Source organism: Pangasianodon hypophthalmus, chromosome 12, assembly GCF_027358585.1.
Source record: "Pangasianodon hypophthalmus isolate fPanHyp1 chromosome 12, fPanHyp1.pri, whole genome shotgun sequence".
Classification (NCBI taxonomy): Eukaryota; Metazoa; Chordata; class Actinopteri; order Siluriformes; family Pangasiidae; genus Pangasianodon; species Pangasianodon hypophthalmus.
This window is the reverse complement of record NC_069721.1, coordinates 1,273,938-1,292,465: the sequence shown is the minus strand read 5'-3', so window position 1 is coordinate 1,292,465 and position 18,528 is coordinate 1,273,938. Positions and strand designations below refer to the sequence as shown.

Sequence of the window (18,528 nt, the reverse complement as noted above, 5' to 3'; positions counted from 1 at the left end):
TTCGAGATGGAATATTACACACACTGATTCGCAGGAACACGCCGCCGCTATATATTAGCGCTTTTCCACCCGGGACACGCGTACCGTTACGCTGTACTGGAACAAACCCAGGAGATTTTCATTTAGTCGTTATTTTTTATTGAGCTGTACTGAACTAAATTGTTGTTGAAGTTTATGCCCAAATCACTGAAGTTTGATCTCTTGTCCAAACTGATACAATACAAATTTTGTTCAGTGATCATTTGATGGTTCAAAAATCATTGATTTGAATTCATTTCTAACAGCCTCAGATATTTCAGCACTCCTCACCTCTCCAAATGGCCCCAACAAAAAAAACTCATTTGAAATAAGCAGCTGGAGATAGAGGTTCTGCCAGTGGGATGTGGTTTAATAGCTTTTGGTTTTTCTCAGCGTAAGTAAAAGCTCTGCATCTACAGGAGGCCATCGCGTGTGACGGTGTACTCGGTGACGTTGGGAAGCCCGGAAATCACACAGCAGCTCACTGCACTGCGGAAAATATTCATGTCCCGGACGTTGAACCTGCGGGAAATCAAGTTTTTTTTTTTGGTCACATTTATGATGTTTCTGCATTTAATTACCACTATAACACATTTAGCCTGGGGTCCTGGTTTACTACACAGAATCATCACATGAATTACTAATGTAAAGAATTCCGGATTGTGATTGGTCGATTAATTTTCTATAACAGCAGCTCTGACACTAGTGCAGCTCATTCTAATACGTTACCATTTCTACAGTAACAGGTCATTCACAGGGATTTATACGTTGGACGCTCCACATAAACATATTAAAAAATGTCCGTTAACATTTATGGAAGGAGTCTCCAGTGTCAGCGCTTTGTAACAGTCAAAGGTAAAGCTGTAACTTTAAGTTTTCTGACATCTTCAGGACAGAGGAGTTTACACTTTGCTGTTTCTTGCCATCATGACAAGCAATTTCATTAATAAGTTCAAAAGTTGGAAATTTGCTGTAGTATATGAGGAATAATAAACACTTCAAGACGTGCTGTTTTAGGAAAATCATCTACTTTGGGGTGGTGACTGTAGCTTCATTTCATCACACCACCCTGTCATTGATTTTTTTTTTTAATAATAGCCTGTCCTGTCATGTTTTATACCTCACTTGTTACCATGAGTTTGGATTTCATGGAAACATGACATGGTGGTTACGTGGCCACAAGTTTCTCATATAAATGTGGACGTCACTACGGTTTTGATATATCCCCAGACTTCTGGACCTGACAGTACACGGCTCATACCAGTCATCAGTATCCTCATCATAGCACTCGCAGTTGGAGGTGGTGCCTTCACCGCTGTAGCCGCCAACCACGTACAAGCGGCCTTCCATCACCTGGAAGAAGAAGAAGAAGGCATGGTAAAGAGGTACACAACAAATGTAATTCATTCATTCTTAGTGTTTGGAGGTAGGAAGTCTGACTGATCAAAAGAAACAATAAATTAATTCTTGTATTAATCGTTGTTTTGTTCGTTACCTCGATGCCAAAGTTGCTTCTTGGGTTAAACATGGAGGCAAGCATTCTCCAGGAGTTGGTACGAGGGTTGTAGGCTTCGATGCTCTGCAGACGATTGGCTCCATCAAAACCCCCGATCTGTAAAACAAAATTTCTTGTCTCGACTAATTTAAATTAATAATTTAACACGAACAGTACAAACAAACACATCTCCTTCCCATCCCTTACAGAACAATTATATAAACTTCACATGCATGATTCATATATGAAATGTGATTTTTTTAAAAAAAAAAAACAAAACATGATCATTTATTTAAATTTTTCATATATGAATATTTTACGTAATTTATTTTCACGTGTTAATTTCTTGCATATGCAGCACATACCTTCATTTTAAGATGTGAGTTTTGTTTAGCATTTTAAATTTTTATTTCCTATCAGTTCTTTCAAGTTTTCAAGTTCATCTGGTTTTATTTTTCAGGTGTGATTTTTTTTTTTCCTCACAGAATTCATTAATTTCACACGTCTTTGCTTTCACAGGTTCATATGTGCACTCGTTTTCTCAGTTCTGTAAGTTCTTACCGCAAACACTTGGTTGTTAAGAGCGATGACGCCCACGCCACTTCTGCGCGTGTGCATCGGTTCGATCAGCGTCCACTGATCATGATGAGGGTCAAAACACTCAGCCGTGAAGAGACACTCGTTTCCATTGAAGCCTCCACAGATGTAGATCTAAAGGAACCAATAAATAAATAAATAAATGAATAAATAAAAAAGAAATCAAGGTTCTGGTTGGTTCCAGTTCCAGCTTTCAGGTCTCCTCAGGGACTGTAATATTAAATAATATATATATTTTTAATCCCTTTCTGTCATGATGTAGAGAGGGGAATTATGGGTAAGCACGGTGCACAGAGATGCACTAACACCTTCATGTGCTGAAGCTAACTGCAGGTCATGTTTATCTACAGTGCTGTGTGTTAAACAGCCTTCAGGTGAACACTGATTGGTTGGCGGGGATGTGTGTCTGGTTGTGTACCTGAAAATGTTGTGACTTTTTTAAAAAAGATTTATATGTTGATTTAATAAAAGTGAAAGCATGTCATTTGGTGTTTGGTAGAATTGTGGCTTTAACATTAAACACTAGTTAGATTGAAAGTGCTTCAGTGCATGAGCTCCTTGATACTGCTGAATACAGATGAGTAAAAGCACTTCAGAAATTCTTTCAAGAATTGAGAATAGACTTGGTTTATATTTGATCACATCAGGCTTCTTTTTTTGACACCGCTTTTCAGAAGTTACGTCTGTGTGCCTTTCCTTTCTGGTAAATTCTGGTGTGGTTCACGTGACAGCACCTCCTGTTGGACACACTCGTTACGTACAAGTATGAGGGCTGACGTCTTTGCGCATGACGCCTTGGCATGCTTGCAGAAGTATAACTCAGTGGTAAAGATCATTGAAATTTTGCACATTTCACTCTTACCTTGCCCTTTAAGGTCGTAGCACTGGCGTCACTTCGTTGCTCGTGCATGGATGGGATGAGGCTCCACTGGTTGGTGCTTGGCTGATAACGTTCAGCCGTGTTAAGCCTCACTAAGCCATCGAAGCCTCCCATTGCGTAGATGTATCCATCCAGCATGGCCACGCTAACATAGCAGCGGCGTGAGTGCATGGGCGCCACCTCGTTCCAGGTTCCATCGAGAGGATTGAACTTGCACACGGTGTTGAAGTACTCCATGCTGTCGAAACCACCAATGATGTACACAAAATCGTCCAGGAGCACTGTGCCGTGATAGGCTCGAGCTCTTTGTTCTGCGCTGGAGATGCACATCCAGCTGTCCATCCTTGAGTCGTAGGTTTCTACGATGTTTGTAGGAGCTGCGCCACTGAAGCCGCCGATGGCGAACAAGATGGAATACGGGAGCCGTGGTCGAGTGAGTGGATCTGGGTATCCGCTGTTGGGTCCAGCCATGTTAGTGTAGTACAAGGCCTTCATGGCGCGGGTGATGATGAGCTGACATTCCCAGAAGCTACTGACCAGCAGGTTTTTCTTTATATTTTCCAGAAAATATTCCGGATTTATCAGAGCCAGCCGCACCTGATCACACAGCACAGACACCACAACATAAAAGGTCAGAAGATTCAGTTAGAAAGTGGAATAGAGCAAAAATGTGGACTGTTGTAGGATATTATGGAAATAGATTCGGATTCTCAGAGCTTCCGACACCCTTTTCCTCAGTTCTCTCTGTTTTTGTTTGACACATTAAACCTGAAGCTGTTTTTCACACTGTGTGATTGCAGTGATGTTTTTTTTTTTTTTTACATTATTACTTGTCACACTGAACGAGATCCCAATAAAATCTTGACGGAATTCTATAGCAGACTGTGAGATAACGTGTGTTCTCCATGTCAGATTATACGATAAAGATAACAACGTTCTGCTTACGTCATGAATCAGCAAAAACAGGCTCTCATAACCACAAACATTCAAACAGAGTGAGTTTGAGGTAATAAGGAGATTTTTCTGCCCGTTAGCATGTTTTGTTTATTGCCATCGCCACTACCATATTTATAGCTGTCCAGTGAGTTTGCTGTCCTCCTATTGGTGGCTACAAGTGAGAATTTAATCAAACTTTGCCCTCTGGTGTCTTTGGTCACAATGGCACTAAATTGCTCACATTGTAATGTGTTCTAATCTCGGCTGATGACCAAAGAATCTTTTACGATGTGTGTGTGTGTTTTTTTTTTTCTGTGACAAGAAAATCAGGCAGTGTAAACTCGGCTTAACCAAACCAGACCTATCACTGGAGCCATAATTGCGAGTCCACCTTTTTGTTTCCGTTCCCTTCAAAATCGAAGTAATTGGAGGATTGAACGGTCAGGATCCTCCAGGTGACTGTATTGGAGCTCACCTTCGGCAGCAGGTCCACGATGTGCTGCATTCGGACGTTAGATTCGTGCTCGATCCACTTGATTATAGCTCGGAACGCTGTTTTCTCCTGGTTGATGTTCAGCTCATCCTTCTCCAGGATGTTGCCGAGCTGCGCCACGGTCAGCTCCAAGAACTCACTGGATGGAGACCGAACAATGTCCTCAAAGTGATGCAGGACGTAGGTGTAGGCCCGATCTCGCAGCTCATAGTACGAGTGAGCATCGGCGTACTGCCAAATCCCTAAGCAGTTATCCGGGCTGAGATGTGCCTTCAGGAAGTCGCAGCAGGTGCAAACAAGGTCTCGGATGAGCAGGTAATCGGCCATGACTAAGAGAGCCTGCGCATTATCAGTGGTGAATTGAATGTCCTGGGTGTAGATGTAGTGGATTATAAGATCCATGATGTCTGGAGATACACCAGTGATGGTGTACACCATCTGATCCAAGCTGCTCCATCTTGTGAACAGAGCTCTGGAATATCAGAAAGAGAAAAAATATTAGGAAAAATATCTAGGCTCTGCAGTGGAGTGTTTGCATTATAGTCTGGAAATCATGAATTGGAATCCTGCTGATGTGAAAGCTGTAGTTTGAGAGAGTTTAAATGGAGGGCGTCCTCTAGCCTGTCAATCAGAGTGACACTAGCCAATCAAATGCTAGCTCATGTACTGTGTAGGCAAGTCCAGCAGAGACTCGGCTCAGTGATGTGCGAGATGATGAGCACGATGGTGTTGATGACGGTATTAGCGTGAAAGTTAAAGCATTGGAAGCTGATCTGTTTAGAGTGTACAGATGAAGAGGAGCTAGAGCTGGACAGACTTAAGCACTAAAGCACCGCTGCATCACTCTCTAGGTGAAGATGACGCGATGGCCAAATTCCACTGCACTGCTATCAGCATGTAGATGAACAGCATTTTGGGTAATGTAGGACCCCATTAACCAAAGTGAAAATATAGTAAGAGACTAGAAATGAATTTGATTATACAATAAAATTTGGAGTAAATTTCATGCAAGTCATTGAGGACGGATTTTTCTTACATAAGTACTACAGCGTCATTGTGTTGATGTGTATAGCGTATCCTATGCATATAGTTGATGCGTACAGCGTATAACCAGTGTGAACAGGAAGCGATTTGGATGTGGAGCGTATTAAGAGGGATAATTAGTATTATGAATCTTATTATTCAGTTATGTTTTAGAGATATCATTCCATCCTTTACTTAGGTAAATTTCAAGAATATTTTTTTTTACCTGAAATATGGGCTGTACCCAGAGAGGATGTTCTTGTGGACCTTGAATTCCACCTTGTCCACTCTGAGGACCACGTCACACAGCGACCCCTCCAACCGCATCTCGTTCAGTACACTGCACAGCGTCATGTCTTCACTCATCTCTCTCTCCACACTTGTACGTCATCTGTCTAATTTGTAATTTCCCTTGTAAAGACCAGCACTTCTAGAATTCCAGCATCACAGTATCATATTTAGAACCAGCTCATGTCATAGTGAATGATGAGATCTCATAAGCAATGGTAGGCTTTTTTTTTTCTTAAGGGACCAAAATTTTTAGAAATGGAAGCTGTAAGTGTGTGATTTATTATGTTTAACATTGTTTTATGTTTATAACATTGCTGTACTTATTTATCAGAGAGAAGCCTGTGAAATAAACCCTCTGCCTTACGTCACTAAGCTGTGGCCTCAAACTACACAACTTCGTTCCTTTGCGCTAGTAAATCATGGCTTTGAATTAATTATCTTGTTTCCACAATTTAATTATCTCGACTTAATTAAGTCATGACCATGCGTTAGGAACCAGTTCCTGTGCCTTAATAATTTTTATTATTGTTTATTTAGAATCAGGGTTTAGAAACATTACAGGGAATGAAAACAGAAACTGAAAATGAAAACCAGAAAATGAATTTTGATGTGAATAAAATCACTCAAAATTGATTTTATTTATTAAAAAAAGTGTTTAACTGGTTAATAACATTATTTTTCCTTTCCAGTGGGATTTCAAGAAAGTATAGCCTAAACCTAAACATTTTCCCAACAGGCATAACTTCCTGTCTGGAATTAATTACTTCCTGCATGCCTGGCTACAGGAAGATATAAAGTTAGATATCCGTTATAGCTGGGTTTTTTTTTTTTTTAAAGACAGCAGAAAAATCTGTGTAGAAAGTGTTTTTGTTGTGAGCAATAAATCACACTGCAAAGCAGAACAATCAAATCAAATCTTATTTATATAGCACAAATAAACACAATAGTTGACCATTGTTCTGTACATAAAAGACAAAAGATAAATATCTAAAAAAGAGAATAAAAGAGAGTAAAAAGACCATAAAGCAATGATAAAGGGAATTTACATCAAAAATACCAATCAGAAAAATAAAAAAAAAAAAAAAAAAATTAGCAAATCAAAGACAGTTGTAGGCCTGAGAGAAAAGGTCAGTTTTTAACTTAGATTTAAATTCAGACTCTGCAGAGATTAGTCTTGGGGATAAAGGGAGACTATTCCACAATTTTGGACCAATGATAGAAAAAGCTCGGTCGCCCCTCGACCTAAGTCTAGACCTCGGGACCATCAACAATCTTTGTTGGGATGACCTTAATGATCTAGCAGAGTTATTTAAATTCAAAAGGTCAGAAAGGTATTTTGGAGCTAATCTGTTCAGAGCTTTAAAAACAAAAAGCTAAATTTTGAATTCAATTCTATAACGAATCGGCAGCCAGTGCAGATAATGTTGTATTGGGGAAATATGATCGAATTTCCGAGTGCCAGTCAAAAGCCTGGCGGCTGCATTTTGTACCATCTGAAGACGAATAATATTGGATTGACTCATTCCAATATAAAGAGAATTACAATAGTCAAGTCTAGATGAAATGAATGCCTGAATCACACTCTCAAACACTGCAAATGTTAAAAAACTCTTAGCCTTAGACAGTAATTTTAACTGGAAAAAGCTAGATTTAACTACAGCATTTATCTGTTTGTCCAATTTAAGGGCAGAATCAAAAATAACACCCAAATTTTTCACAGATTGTTTTACATAAGGGATCAAATCTCCCAGGTCGCCATCAAAAACACCTGACACACCTGTGGACTCAAACACAATAACCTCAGTTTTGTTTTCGTTAAGATGCAAAAAATTTAAAGAAAACCAAGACTTAATATCAGACAAACATGCTGATAATGAGCTTAAGCCTTTTTTGTCATTTTTCTTTAAGGGCAAATAAATTTGTGTGTCATCAGCATAAAAATGAAAGGATACCCCATGTTTAGAAAGAATAGTACCTAAAGGCAGCATATACAACAAAACAAAACAGGGGCCAAAATTGAGCCCTGAGGGACTCCATATTCCAAAACAGAAACAGATGAAGAAAACAACAACCTTCAATACCCACACATTGTTCGAGTCGTGAGATAAGACTTCTGTGGTCCACAGTATCAAAGGCAGCACTAAAGTATTAGTACCACAGAATCCCCTGAGTCAGCAGACACCAAAATATCATTAAAAACGTTTAATAAAGCTGACTTAGTACTGTGATATTTCTTAAATCCAGATTGGAATTCTTCAGACACTATTTAGCTCCAAAAAACTCTGCAGTTGTTCCAACACAAATTTCTCTAAGATTTTAGAAATAAAAGATAAATTCGAAATAGGCCTGTAATTGGAGAGAATGTTTGGGTCAAGAACAATGCTCTGATGTGAAAAATAAATATACACATTGCTATTAAAATGCAGTGTTTGGTTTGCACTCTGTCTTAACTTCTGAAATGCAAAACAACAACAACAAAAAATTAAATACAGATAGCTGTCCTGATATTAATGCAGCATTTTTTTTAAGAAATACTTTTATGACACACACATGTCTAGTTTTAAAGGTATACAAAATCTTTTCTATACAGTAAATTTTCCTGTGTTCCTGTACAGAATTACACAATTAAAGATATAAATTTTTTTTTACTTATAGTACCTTTAAAGCATCACTTTTTAAGTGCAATACGTACATAATATGTAATCTGATTTAAATATAAACACTGAGCTCTCAAAGATGCAATAAATGAATAGTGTTGTTATCCCTGGATATTTAGATATGGCTTTCTAATAAGAGACTATTGCGCTTCAAATTCAGGTGAATTTTGCAGATGACAATAAAATAAATGTCTTTAATGCCAGATAGATTTTAAATCCTAATCTTTATCCTATAATATGTCTCGGAATAGGTAATGAATTAATAAACCCAGTCATAATATCTTGGTAATTAGATAATAAAAACTACAGGAGGAGCAGACATGAAACAAGAAATTCACATTTAAATATCACTCAAAGGATTGTATAAAAAAAAAGACATGAATATAACACGTTACAAGTATCTTTAAAACAATCCTTGAGGTGATCATACCAGTGTATCCAGTCTATTCAGGTCATGGCTGATGTCCTCTCTTCTTGGCATGATGTAGACACACACCTGAGTGCTCCAGAACACCAAACTGCCAAAAGTTCTGCTTTTACAGATGTAGTCACACTTCTTTATGATTAATAAAATGCACAAAATGAGTTAGTCACATCTGGCACAATCTTTGTTTTTTTGTCACCTGCAGTTATTTGTTTATAGAAGTTAGTGAGGACCACACAATTGTTATTTAGGCGCTGATAAATAAAAAACATAGAATTGAAGGAGGGTGTACTTTCTTTTTCCCACGACTGTATATCACAGCCAGAAGTCAGATAATTTTATGCTCAGTGTTGCATAGACTAATCAGTCACTGATTAAAACAGTCACTAGGGGGCGCTGTGGCAAAAAGTCAGGTGACGGAAAAAATCACAGCAAGTCAGAAAGGTAAAGAAAGCAGGTAAATGTACTTTGGCAATCTTCTGGGTTTGTGTTTGAGGAATTTTTGCTAAAAAAAAGTTTATTCTTGAGTAAAAATAGTAAAAATATATGATAAGTCCACTGTAATAAGAAAAATGTATTACACTGTCTTTATCATTAGTGTATGGAGGTACTGTATACAGCTGAACATATAATGAGTCTAAGTAAATTAACTGTGGGTCAGGTTTTACTTTTTTGTTATTTCCAGACAATAAACATGTATATGTTTAAACTCTATGTAGTTATATAAATAATTACTGTAGCGTGAAAGAACGTGGGATACATCTTACCTGCTAAGACCCTGAGGGCTGAGATGCAGTAGCTAAAGGTGAGTTCTGTGTTTAAGTCGAGATATTATTTTTAGGAACCGTTCGGCTCATTTGTGTCATATGATGTAACAATGTAAAAAGCGCACAAAAGTTAATGATGTTAATCGGTTTTTGACAAAAGCCTATATTTATTCCATGTTTAATATTACACAGTGATGTACTCACCGTCGCAGCCCGTTTGTCTTCTCTAAATCTGTAATAATGAGAGCAACAATGATTATGCCTTCTGTCTCAACAAAATTGATAAGGAAAATAAATCTTTCTATAGCTTCACATTCCTCAACAATACACACATACCTTTCTCTGTTCTCCTGCCCTGTATGATAGGAAAAAATGTCTTTTAGAACAGAAACTGGTCATGTTTAAGGCATACACAAGTACTAAACAGATCTGGCTATAAAGTGAGTGTAGTGTTAGCGCTAAGGGATATATACTGTATTCAGAGACTTAAATCCAACAGTTATATATTTATGTGGTAAATGTTATTATTTTTATTCTCATACCTGCAGGAATCTTGTATATTACTGCATGAATAGTCCGAGTCTATAGCAACTTATAGTCTAATAATAAATCATTTTTATACAACTGTGTTGTTTATCAAAGAAAAAACTATAAATATTGATATGGTAAATGTTTTTGTTAATAGACGTTTATTTTATTTTTTCTTATCAGTTAAAAAAGTGTGATGTGTTGTTAATTAATAAATTAAACATTGTAATCAGTGGCACATTTCTGTGATATAAGCAGAATAACATAATTGTGCCTGTGCTGGTGTATGAAAATAACACACTCTGCTTTGTGTCTAGCTGCATCTCACCACAAGGGAATGGATTATTTTCATATAACCACACAGTCTGAATTGTGTTATTCTTTACATAATACATTCGTTTTCCATTTTGGGTACACAGACAAAATAAGAAACACTGTTTGTTGTTGACTTGTTAAATAGGAACACTTAAGGAAGAGATATTCAAACTGTGGGGCCCCAGGAATTGCAGGTGGGGCATGGGGGAGATGGAATATACCAAAAAATAAATATTTAAATGACTATTTCAAACCTGCTTACCAGTACACATTTTGCGATTTCTATGAGCGCCACACTTTGACAACAGAACGCAAAATACACTATAAGAGCAGTTTACTTTTCCCCTAACAGATACATATTTAAATGACTATTTTAGACATTTACATGTGCATTTATTGCACTTGGCAAATGCCCTTATCCAGAGCGACTTACAAAAGTGCTTTGAGGTCTCTATCAATAAATACATCCTGATACTGGTTCACTAGGTCATGAACTAAGAGTACTGTCAGTCTAAAAACTCTGTTGGGGAGGTAATATAGTAAGAAAAGCATGCAGATGACACATTTTTTTCAAGTGCTAATTTAAGTACTTTTGGAAGAAGTGGGTCTTTAGACGTTGTTTGAAGACTGCCAGTGACTCAGCTGTTCAGACATCTAGGGGAAGTTCATTCCACCACCAAGGTGCCAGAACAGAGAAGAGTCTTGATCCAGGTCTTGCTTGTTCCCTGAGAGTACCTGGTGGGAGCAGTCAAGCAGTGCTAGAGGATTGGAGGGACCGTGGTGCACTGTGGGGTGTGATAAGTGCTTTCAGGGTGCTGGTCCATTTTTGGCTTTATAGGCATGCGTCAGTGTTTTAAATCTGATGCATGCAGCTACAGGAAACCAGTGGAGGGTGCATAAAAATTGGGTGGTGTGGGAGAACTTAGGAAGGTTGAAAACAAGTCGTGCTGCTGCATTCTGGATCAGTTGTAGAGGTCGAATAGCACTCAGAGGCAGACCTGCCAGGAGCAAGTTGCAGTAGTCCAGTCTCGAAATGTAAGGGACTGAACAAGAACTTGAGTGGCCTCAAGTTCCTTCTGGACAAATCCTTCTGATTTGCAAAAGAGAAATCAATATGAGTGTGTCAGATTAGCAATGGGAGAGGAGAAGGACAGTTGATTGTCCATGGTTACCTCAAGGTTGCGTGCAGTAACCGAAGGTGATATCAGAGAGTTGTGTAGGGAGATCACAAGATCTTGACATGGGGATAAATCATCTGGGATGAACAGCAGTTCAGTTTTGCTGGGATTAAGTTTCAGCTGATGAGCTGCCATCATGATGAGATGTCTGTCAGACATGCTGAGATCTGAGCAGAAACATGATTGTCTGCGGGAGAGAAGAAGAGGATGAGTTGAGTGTCATCCGCATAGCAGTGGTATGAAAACCCATGTGAGGATATGACCTCACCAAGAGATCGAGTATAGAGGGAGAACAGAAGAGGACCATGTACTGAGTCTTGTGGGACACAAGCGGTGTAATGCCACGGGTGCCTTCTCAGGCAGATCCACGGCCACCTGCACAGGCTTTTATAATGCAGCACGGTCATGCAGGTAATCAGTGTAAACTTGCAGCACCTGGCTGGGCCTCTCCATAAGCCCTCCGATTGCCTCACTCCGCATGCGGACATAGTTCTGTGCCAGCCAGCAGAATGGCATCATGCTGCTCTGTTTGGTTAATATTGAGGTTTATGTTTAGAAATGTGAATATTGAGGTTTGTGTTTAGAAAAGCGAATATTGAGGTTCAGGGCTGGATATATTTAATATTAAGGAAAGATTTAGTTCTTTCAAGTTTGGCCACATGACAGGGCCATTTTGTGTTATTTTCCCGCCAAGCTGTGGTGCTTTTGTGTTGAGCCGTAGGCTCTGAGTTTCCGAAGCCTGTACCATTCACAGTATCACACAAGTACTACAACATTCAACCCAACTACCCCTGGAGTTAGCTCAGCAGCTAGTGCTACAGCTTGGTGTACACACCCTACCTGGTTCATACCCTGCTTGAAGCACTTGCTTTTCAGGCTGAGCCATTTGGCAGACTGTCTATCACATAAGCACTACGACCCTCATGCCTATTGCCCCTGGAGTTAGCTCACTGCCTAGCACTACAGATTGGTGCACACACATTTTAGGCAGAGCTGTTTTGTGGTCCTTCTCCACACTCGGTTCCACTCCACACCATATAGTGTCCTCTCAGACAAGCAGGCCCTGCATGACGCTATTATACATCCTAGCGCCAAGATCTGTAACAGTATGTCCGCACCAGCAAAGGAGCCAGTGGATTTAGAGTGGATAGCAGAAATCATGGCTGGTCAGGCCACCACTCTGGGGAAGCATGAGCAGGCACTGGCAGCTCTGTTCTCAGAAATTTGGGGTCTGTCTGATCGTGTTGCATTCAGTCCCTGTTGCAGCCCCGACCCACCCCCCTGTGGAGGCGAATCAGTAATCGGCCTGCAGGTCTACTTCCCATGCCCAGCACACGAATTGCTCTCCCCCTGCCCCTGCTGAGATGAGGTTGCCCTCTCCTCAGCCCTATGCTGGATAAGCAGGGAAGTGTAATTTATTTATAATCTCTCCTCCGGGAGACCCTGAACCACTACATCTTCGTCTATTTAGATGACATTTTGATTTTTAGCAGCTCACTGGAGGAACATGTTGTTCATATGCGCCGGGTCCTTCAGCTCCTCCTGCAGAACCATCTTTATGTCAAACTTGTGAAGTCACAATTTCATGTTACCACAATCTCCTTCTTGGGCTTTGTTGTTTCCCAAGGGAGACATAGTATTTACCCAGACAAGGTAAAGGCGGTTGCACAGTGACTACAACTGACCTCAGTCTGGCTGGTCCAGCGCTTCCTGGGGTTTGCAAATTTTTTTCCGATGCTTCATTCGTAACTTTAGCACCCTGGCGGCCCCCCCTTAGCACACTGACCAAGAAGACCCTGGCCAGGTTTAAGTGGACAAAGGAGGCACAACAAGCCTTTGGAACCCTAAAGGAGAGATTGACAACAGCCCCTGTGCTGTGTTTGCCCGATCCTGCGGCTCAGTTCATAGTAGAAGTCAATGCATCAGATATAGGAGTGGGCACCGTCCTCTCCCAGCATTCAGGGCCAGACCAGAAAATACACCCGTGCACATACTTCTCCCACCATCTGTCCCTGCCAGAGAGGAATTATGAAGTTGTGAACCATGAACTCCTGGCTGTGAAATTGGCTTTGCAGGAGTGGAGGCACTGGCTGGAGGGCGCCGAGCACCAGTTCCTTATTTGGATGGACCACAATAATCTGGCCTACATTTAGAAGGCCAAATGCCTGAACCTCCGACAGGCCAGGTGGTCTTTGTTCTTTACACGATTCAACTTTGTCTTGTCTTATAAGCCAGACTCCAAAAATCTTAAGCCAGACACTCTCTCTAGGCAATGGGATGTACTCTCACTGGAACCCGGCCACGAGCCTAATTTCCCCTCCCCATATAGTGGCTTCCTTGTGCTGGGGCCTGGAGGAAGCCTTCCGCACAGCTCTCCATCAGGAGTCAGACGTGGGCGACGGCCCTCCAGGAAAACTCTATGTACCGTTGACCATATAGCCTCAGGCTCTGTCTTGGGGTCATACATCTCCATTTGCAGGGCACCCCGGGGTCACCAGAACCCTGGAGTTTTTACGCCGACGTTTCTGGTGGCCCAATATGGAGAAGGACGTCCGGGCCTACGTGGCTGCCTGTCAGATCTGTGCTCTGAACAAGGAGCCACGCACTCACCCACTTGGTTTGCTTCATCCCCTCCCCATACCCTCTCGCCCATGGTCCCACCTTTCATTGGACTTCGTTACAGGTCTGCCGACATCCCAGGGGATGGCAGTTATACTGGTCATCGTGGATCGGTTCTCGAAGGCTTGTAATTTCATTCCCCTGCCCAGACTCCCTTCAGCCAAGGAGACAGCTAAGCTCCTACTACAACACATGGTTCGGATCCATGGCTTTCCCGTGGACTTGGTCTCTAACCGGGGACCACAGTTTACCAGTAGATTCTGCAAAGCCTTCTGCCATCTTTCGGGGGCTATGGTCCAACGGCCAAACTGAAAGAGTCAACCAGGATTTGGAGCGCTCCCTCAGGTGCCTGGCTTCCTCCAATCCTTCATCTTGGGCGCAACACCTGATGTGGGTGGAGTATGCCCACAACACGTTCTGGCATTCCACTAGGTATGTCACCGTTTGAGTGCCAAATTATCTCTGCAAGCTGCCGCCCAGAGAAGTACCCGCACTGCTAATCAGAGAAGATGTCTGGGTCCAACCTTCCGTCCAGGTCATCGGGTATGGCTGGCGACCAGACACCGTCCGTTGGGGCTAGAGTCCAAGAAGTTGGCCCTGCGTTATATTGGGCCTTTTAAGATACTCAAGTCAATCTGGTCACGTACCACCTAGCATGAGAATCAATCCCACCTTCCATGTGACTAAAGCCATTCCTGTGCAGCCCTCTGGTGACTTCCACCCACCCGTCCCTGCCTCCTCTTTGTATTATTGATGGAGCCCCAGCCTTTACTGTGAGGCATATCCTGAAGTCATGCCTCCATTGTGGTGTCACCCAGTATTTGGTGGACTGGGAGGGTTATGGTCCAGAGGAATGCTCTTGGGTCCCAGCTCAGCGCATCCTGGACCAAGAGCTCATCAGAGACTTCCACAGGAACGAGGCAGCTGACATGGGAACATCGAGAGCCATTCTTTGGGGGGGTCTTCTCAGGCAAATGCTTTTGTGTTGAGCTGTAGGCTCTGAGTTTCCCAAGCCTGTACCCTTCACAGTATCACACAAGCACTTTGACAGTCAGCCCAACTATCCCTGGAGTTAGTTCAGCAGTTAGCACTATGGATCAGTGCACACAACCTAACTGTTTTGTGCCCCGCTCAAGGCGTTCACATTTTAGGTGGAGCCATTTTGTGGTCTGTCTCAGCACTTGGTTCCACTCCACACCATATATTGTCCTCTTGGACAAGCGGGCCCTGCATTATACATCCTAGTGCCAAGACCTGAAACAAGTGGAGAGTCTGCAGGGAGCAGATGTGGACCCCCTCCATGTCACCTGATATGACCAACCTTCCAGGTGGGAAGCAAACCTTTGCCATGCTGCACCACAAATTCCAAGACTCATGAGGACGGACAAGAGAGTCTTGTGGTTCACTGTGTCAAATGCTGCTGAAAGGTCGAGGAGGATTAGAACTGATGACATTTTAGTTGATCTAGCAGCATGTAGCTTCAGTCTCTGTGGAATGTGTTTAGAAAAAGGGGAATCCTGAGTATGTAGTGTAGGAGTTGGTTTAGAAGTGAAGATCTGGCAGATTTTATCAATCTTTCCATCATAAAAGGTGGCAAGGTCAGGAGGAGGAGCCAGTGGGTTGACCAGGAGGAGCCAGTGGGTTGAGTAGTGAAGAAAAGATGTTGAGGAATTTGCAAGGATCTTGTGCAGAAGTTTCCAGCTTTGAGAATTTGGACAGGAGAGGGCAGTAAGGACAAGATCTGTGTTGAGTTGTGATTTCTTCCACTTTCTCTCTGCTGTTCTTAATTCTCTCCAATTGCTGTGTAACACATCCAATAGCCAAGGAACAGGGCAAGAAATCTTCCTGGGTTTAGAAGATAGAGGGCATAGGAGGTCCATGGATGAGGAAAGTGAGGAGAGGAAAGTGCCTGTGGCTAACTCCAATGGTAGGGAGGAAAAGGAGTTAGGATCTGGAAGGGATTATAGGGTGCAGAAAGCTATGGAGGAAGAGGAGATAGAGTGGAGGTTTCGATGAGTGGGAGAGAAGTACTGATAGTTGGTTTTAGGCAGGACAGGGAGGGTGATGGTGAAGGATACCAAGTGATGATTGGACATGTGGTGTGGGGTAGCATTGATGTCTTTAGCTGGAGATGGGCAGCTGAAGACCATGTCCAGGGTGTTTCCTCCCTTGTGTGTAGGAGGGCAGCTGTTGAATATCAAGGAGAAGGAATGCAGAAGAGTGCGTCCTAGTCAGGAGTGGGGTTATTGAAAATAGGGCTGAGAGGGAACTGGGAACACTTAACTGATCAAAAAGAAATAAACACTACAAAACCTGACACTTTCTATCTAAATTTATGCATCCAGTTGTTGCAGACAGATATTGAAGCGGATCACCTTAGTTCACACCTTACGGGACACTACTCTTGATTAGCCACCTGAGAGAACTAATTAGCATAGACCAACAGACACTTCCAAGCAACACTACAGAATCAACAATACTATACAATACAACAATTCTGGTGGCAAGAATCTAGATCCAACTAGGTCAAGTAGATAGTACACAAAAGTCAGAATCCTACCTTACCAGTAGAGAATAAATTCAAGGTAGAACAACTTAAAGCACACTGAATATTGATTATTTACCAGTACACATTTTACGATTTTTATGATCTCCATAATTTGAACAGTTTACTTTTTCCACTAACAGAGACAGCAGAGCCAATCAGAGTATGAATCCGGACCGGCTCTCTGCCTGACAGATGAATAGAAGTGCTGCACATATTTTCTGCCATGGTAAATTTCATTATGTGAAAAAAATATATCAGTTTACATCTTACTGTAACTCTTAGCCCAGACAAGTCCCCTCCGAACCTCCAGTGCGCACCATCACCAGAATTCTAAATATTTCTTTTGAATAAACTCATAGCAAATAGATCCTTACTCTGTGCCTGAGATCTCAATGTTACATAACTACAGTGTGTCCCAAAAGTCTCCATACATAGGGGAAATTAACACTTTTTAGCAAAATGTCTTCCAAAATGTCTTAGTTTTTATTATATATTTTTTCAGATAGCCTTTAAGAATGCCTTTGACAAAAGAAGAATGTATTGAAATCATTCTCATGGCTGGATCGGGAAGCTGTCACAAGATTACAATGGACTTTAACAGGAAACATGGCGAGCACATCACACACCACACTGTTGCCAAACTTACTAACAAATTCAGAAAGACTGGAAGTGTTGTGGACCAACTGAGAAGTAGACGTCCACGAACATTCACTGAAGAAGCCACAACCGATGTGGTGCTAGCGTACATAGTCCCCTATGTACGGAGACTTTTGGGACACATTATTAAATCAGTGAATAGTTAACATGAGTTAACTATATTTATGAGGGATGCCAACAAAAATTTAGTCCAAAAATAGTCAGACTGCACTTCTATTTTTTTCCGTTCCTCTCAAAAGACAAAAATTCTAAAAAATTTGACTAGCAAAAAAAAAAATAGTAAAGTGATTTGTAAAAGGATTACATTGAAAATGAACTGTTGTACATTTGTTTTTTTTGTTTTTTTTTACTGCAAACTGTATTTATCAGCTATTTTAGGTGTATTTTAAGGCTTATTTTCATAGTGATTTATTCTATTTTCCAGTTAATAATAGCCAATAAAATTTCTGCCACATGATGTGATGAGGAAAAAGGCTTTCTTTAAGGAATATCAGATTTTTTTCATGTGGTTTAAATCGTCTCTGCATTGCAGATATGTTGACACAATATCTCCAGTGATTTCGTTAAGGACAATCCACTTCCTGACATGTCCTATAGTTTATCTCGAGTCCAAAGCTGTACCTAAAGCTAACTAAGAAGGCATATTGGCCGGCCATGACCTAATGATTTCAAGCCCATCAGCAGCAACAACAGTTAAAAAAACAAAAACAAAACTGTTTTTATTAAAATTCATTTACGATTTCATTTTTTGATTTACAAGGAAGGAACAAAACAAGTCTCTTTTAAATTTTGTTTCTGCCATTTCTGATAATAAAAACAAATAAAAACAAAACAAAACATTAATATTTTAAAAATTAGTATTTCTACTACTGATACGACAATAAAATGGCAAAAAAGTACACAGACCAGCTGTACATCAGATCATATACTGTGTCGTGTTTGTAGTTTATACTTACAGAAAGCAGATAGTTGTAAAGCAAGGCAGCATACAGCAAAGACACATTCAGTTGGTAGGAGAATAACTCGCAGATCCACTGTACGCTGGCCATTTCCTGTTTATAATTATGATTGGAAAAGAAAAGAAACTGTAATTCCAATTTCA

At 40.9% G+C, this 18,528-nt stretch overlaps 2 protein-coding genes across 2 annotated transcripts in view; both read right to left on the bottom strand.

Moving 5' to 3' along the window:
- Positions 1-7,690, bottom strand: LOC113535205 (kelch-like protein 10). Its single transcript, XM_053238740.1, has 8 exons — positions 7,686-7,690; positions 5,669-5,821; positions 4,402-4,891; positions 2,973-3,587; positions 2,075-2,224; positions 1,514-1,630; positions 1,280-1,371; positions 1-540 (listed from the first exon to the last, which is right to left on the bottom strand). The coding sequence occupies exons 1-8, from the start codon at positions 7,688-7,690 to the stop codon at positions 432-434; spliced, it is 1,731 nt and encodes a 576-aa protein (XP_053094715.1). The 3' UTR covers positions 1-431.
- Positions 6,328-18,528, bottom strand: part of LOC113536986 (uncharacterized) — a 132,669-nt gene continuing 120,468 nt past the window's right edge. Inside the window, exons 18-22 of the mRNA XM_053238561.1 lie at positions 18,383-18,478; positions 9,918-9,936; positions 9,786-9,813; positions 9,582-9,626; positions 6,328-8,946 (exon numbers count right to left, since the gene is read on the bottom strand). Of these exons, the coding sequence (XP_053094536.1) occupies positions 9,585-9,626; positions 9,786-9,813; positions 9,918-9,936; positions 18,383-18,478 (185 nt within the window). The 3' untranslated portion in view covers positions 6,328-8,946; positions 9,582-9,584. The remainder of the gene's footprint in view (positions 8,947-9,581; positions 9,627-9,785; positions 9,814-9,917; positions 9,937-18,382; positions 18,479-18,528) is intronic.

What these genes read in the sequence shown, in the direction of transcription:
- LOC113535205 (XM_053238740.1), bottom strand. An exon ending in TTAACAACCAAGTGTTTGCG is followed by an intron (nt 1,631 to 2,074) that starts GTAAGAACTTAC and finishes TTTGTTTTACAG; the next exon opens with ATCGGGGGTTTTGATGGAGC. An exon ending in GAAGCAACTTTGGCATCGAG is followed by an intron (nt 1,372 to 1,513) that starts GTAACGAACAAA and finishes TTCTTCTTCCAG; the next exon opens with GTGATGGAAGGCCGCTTGTA.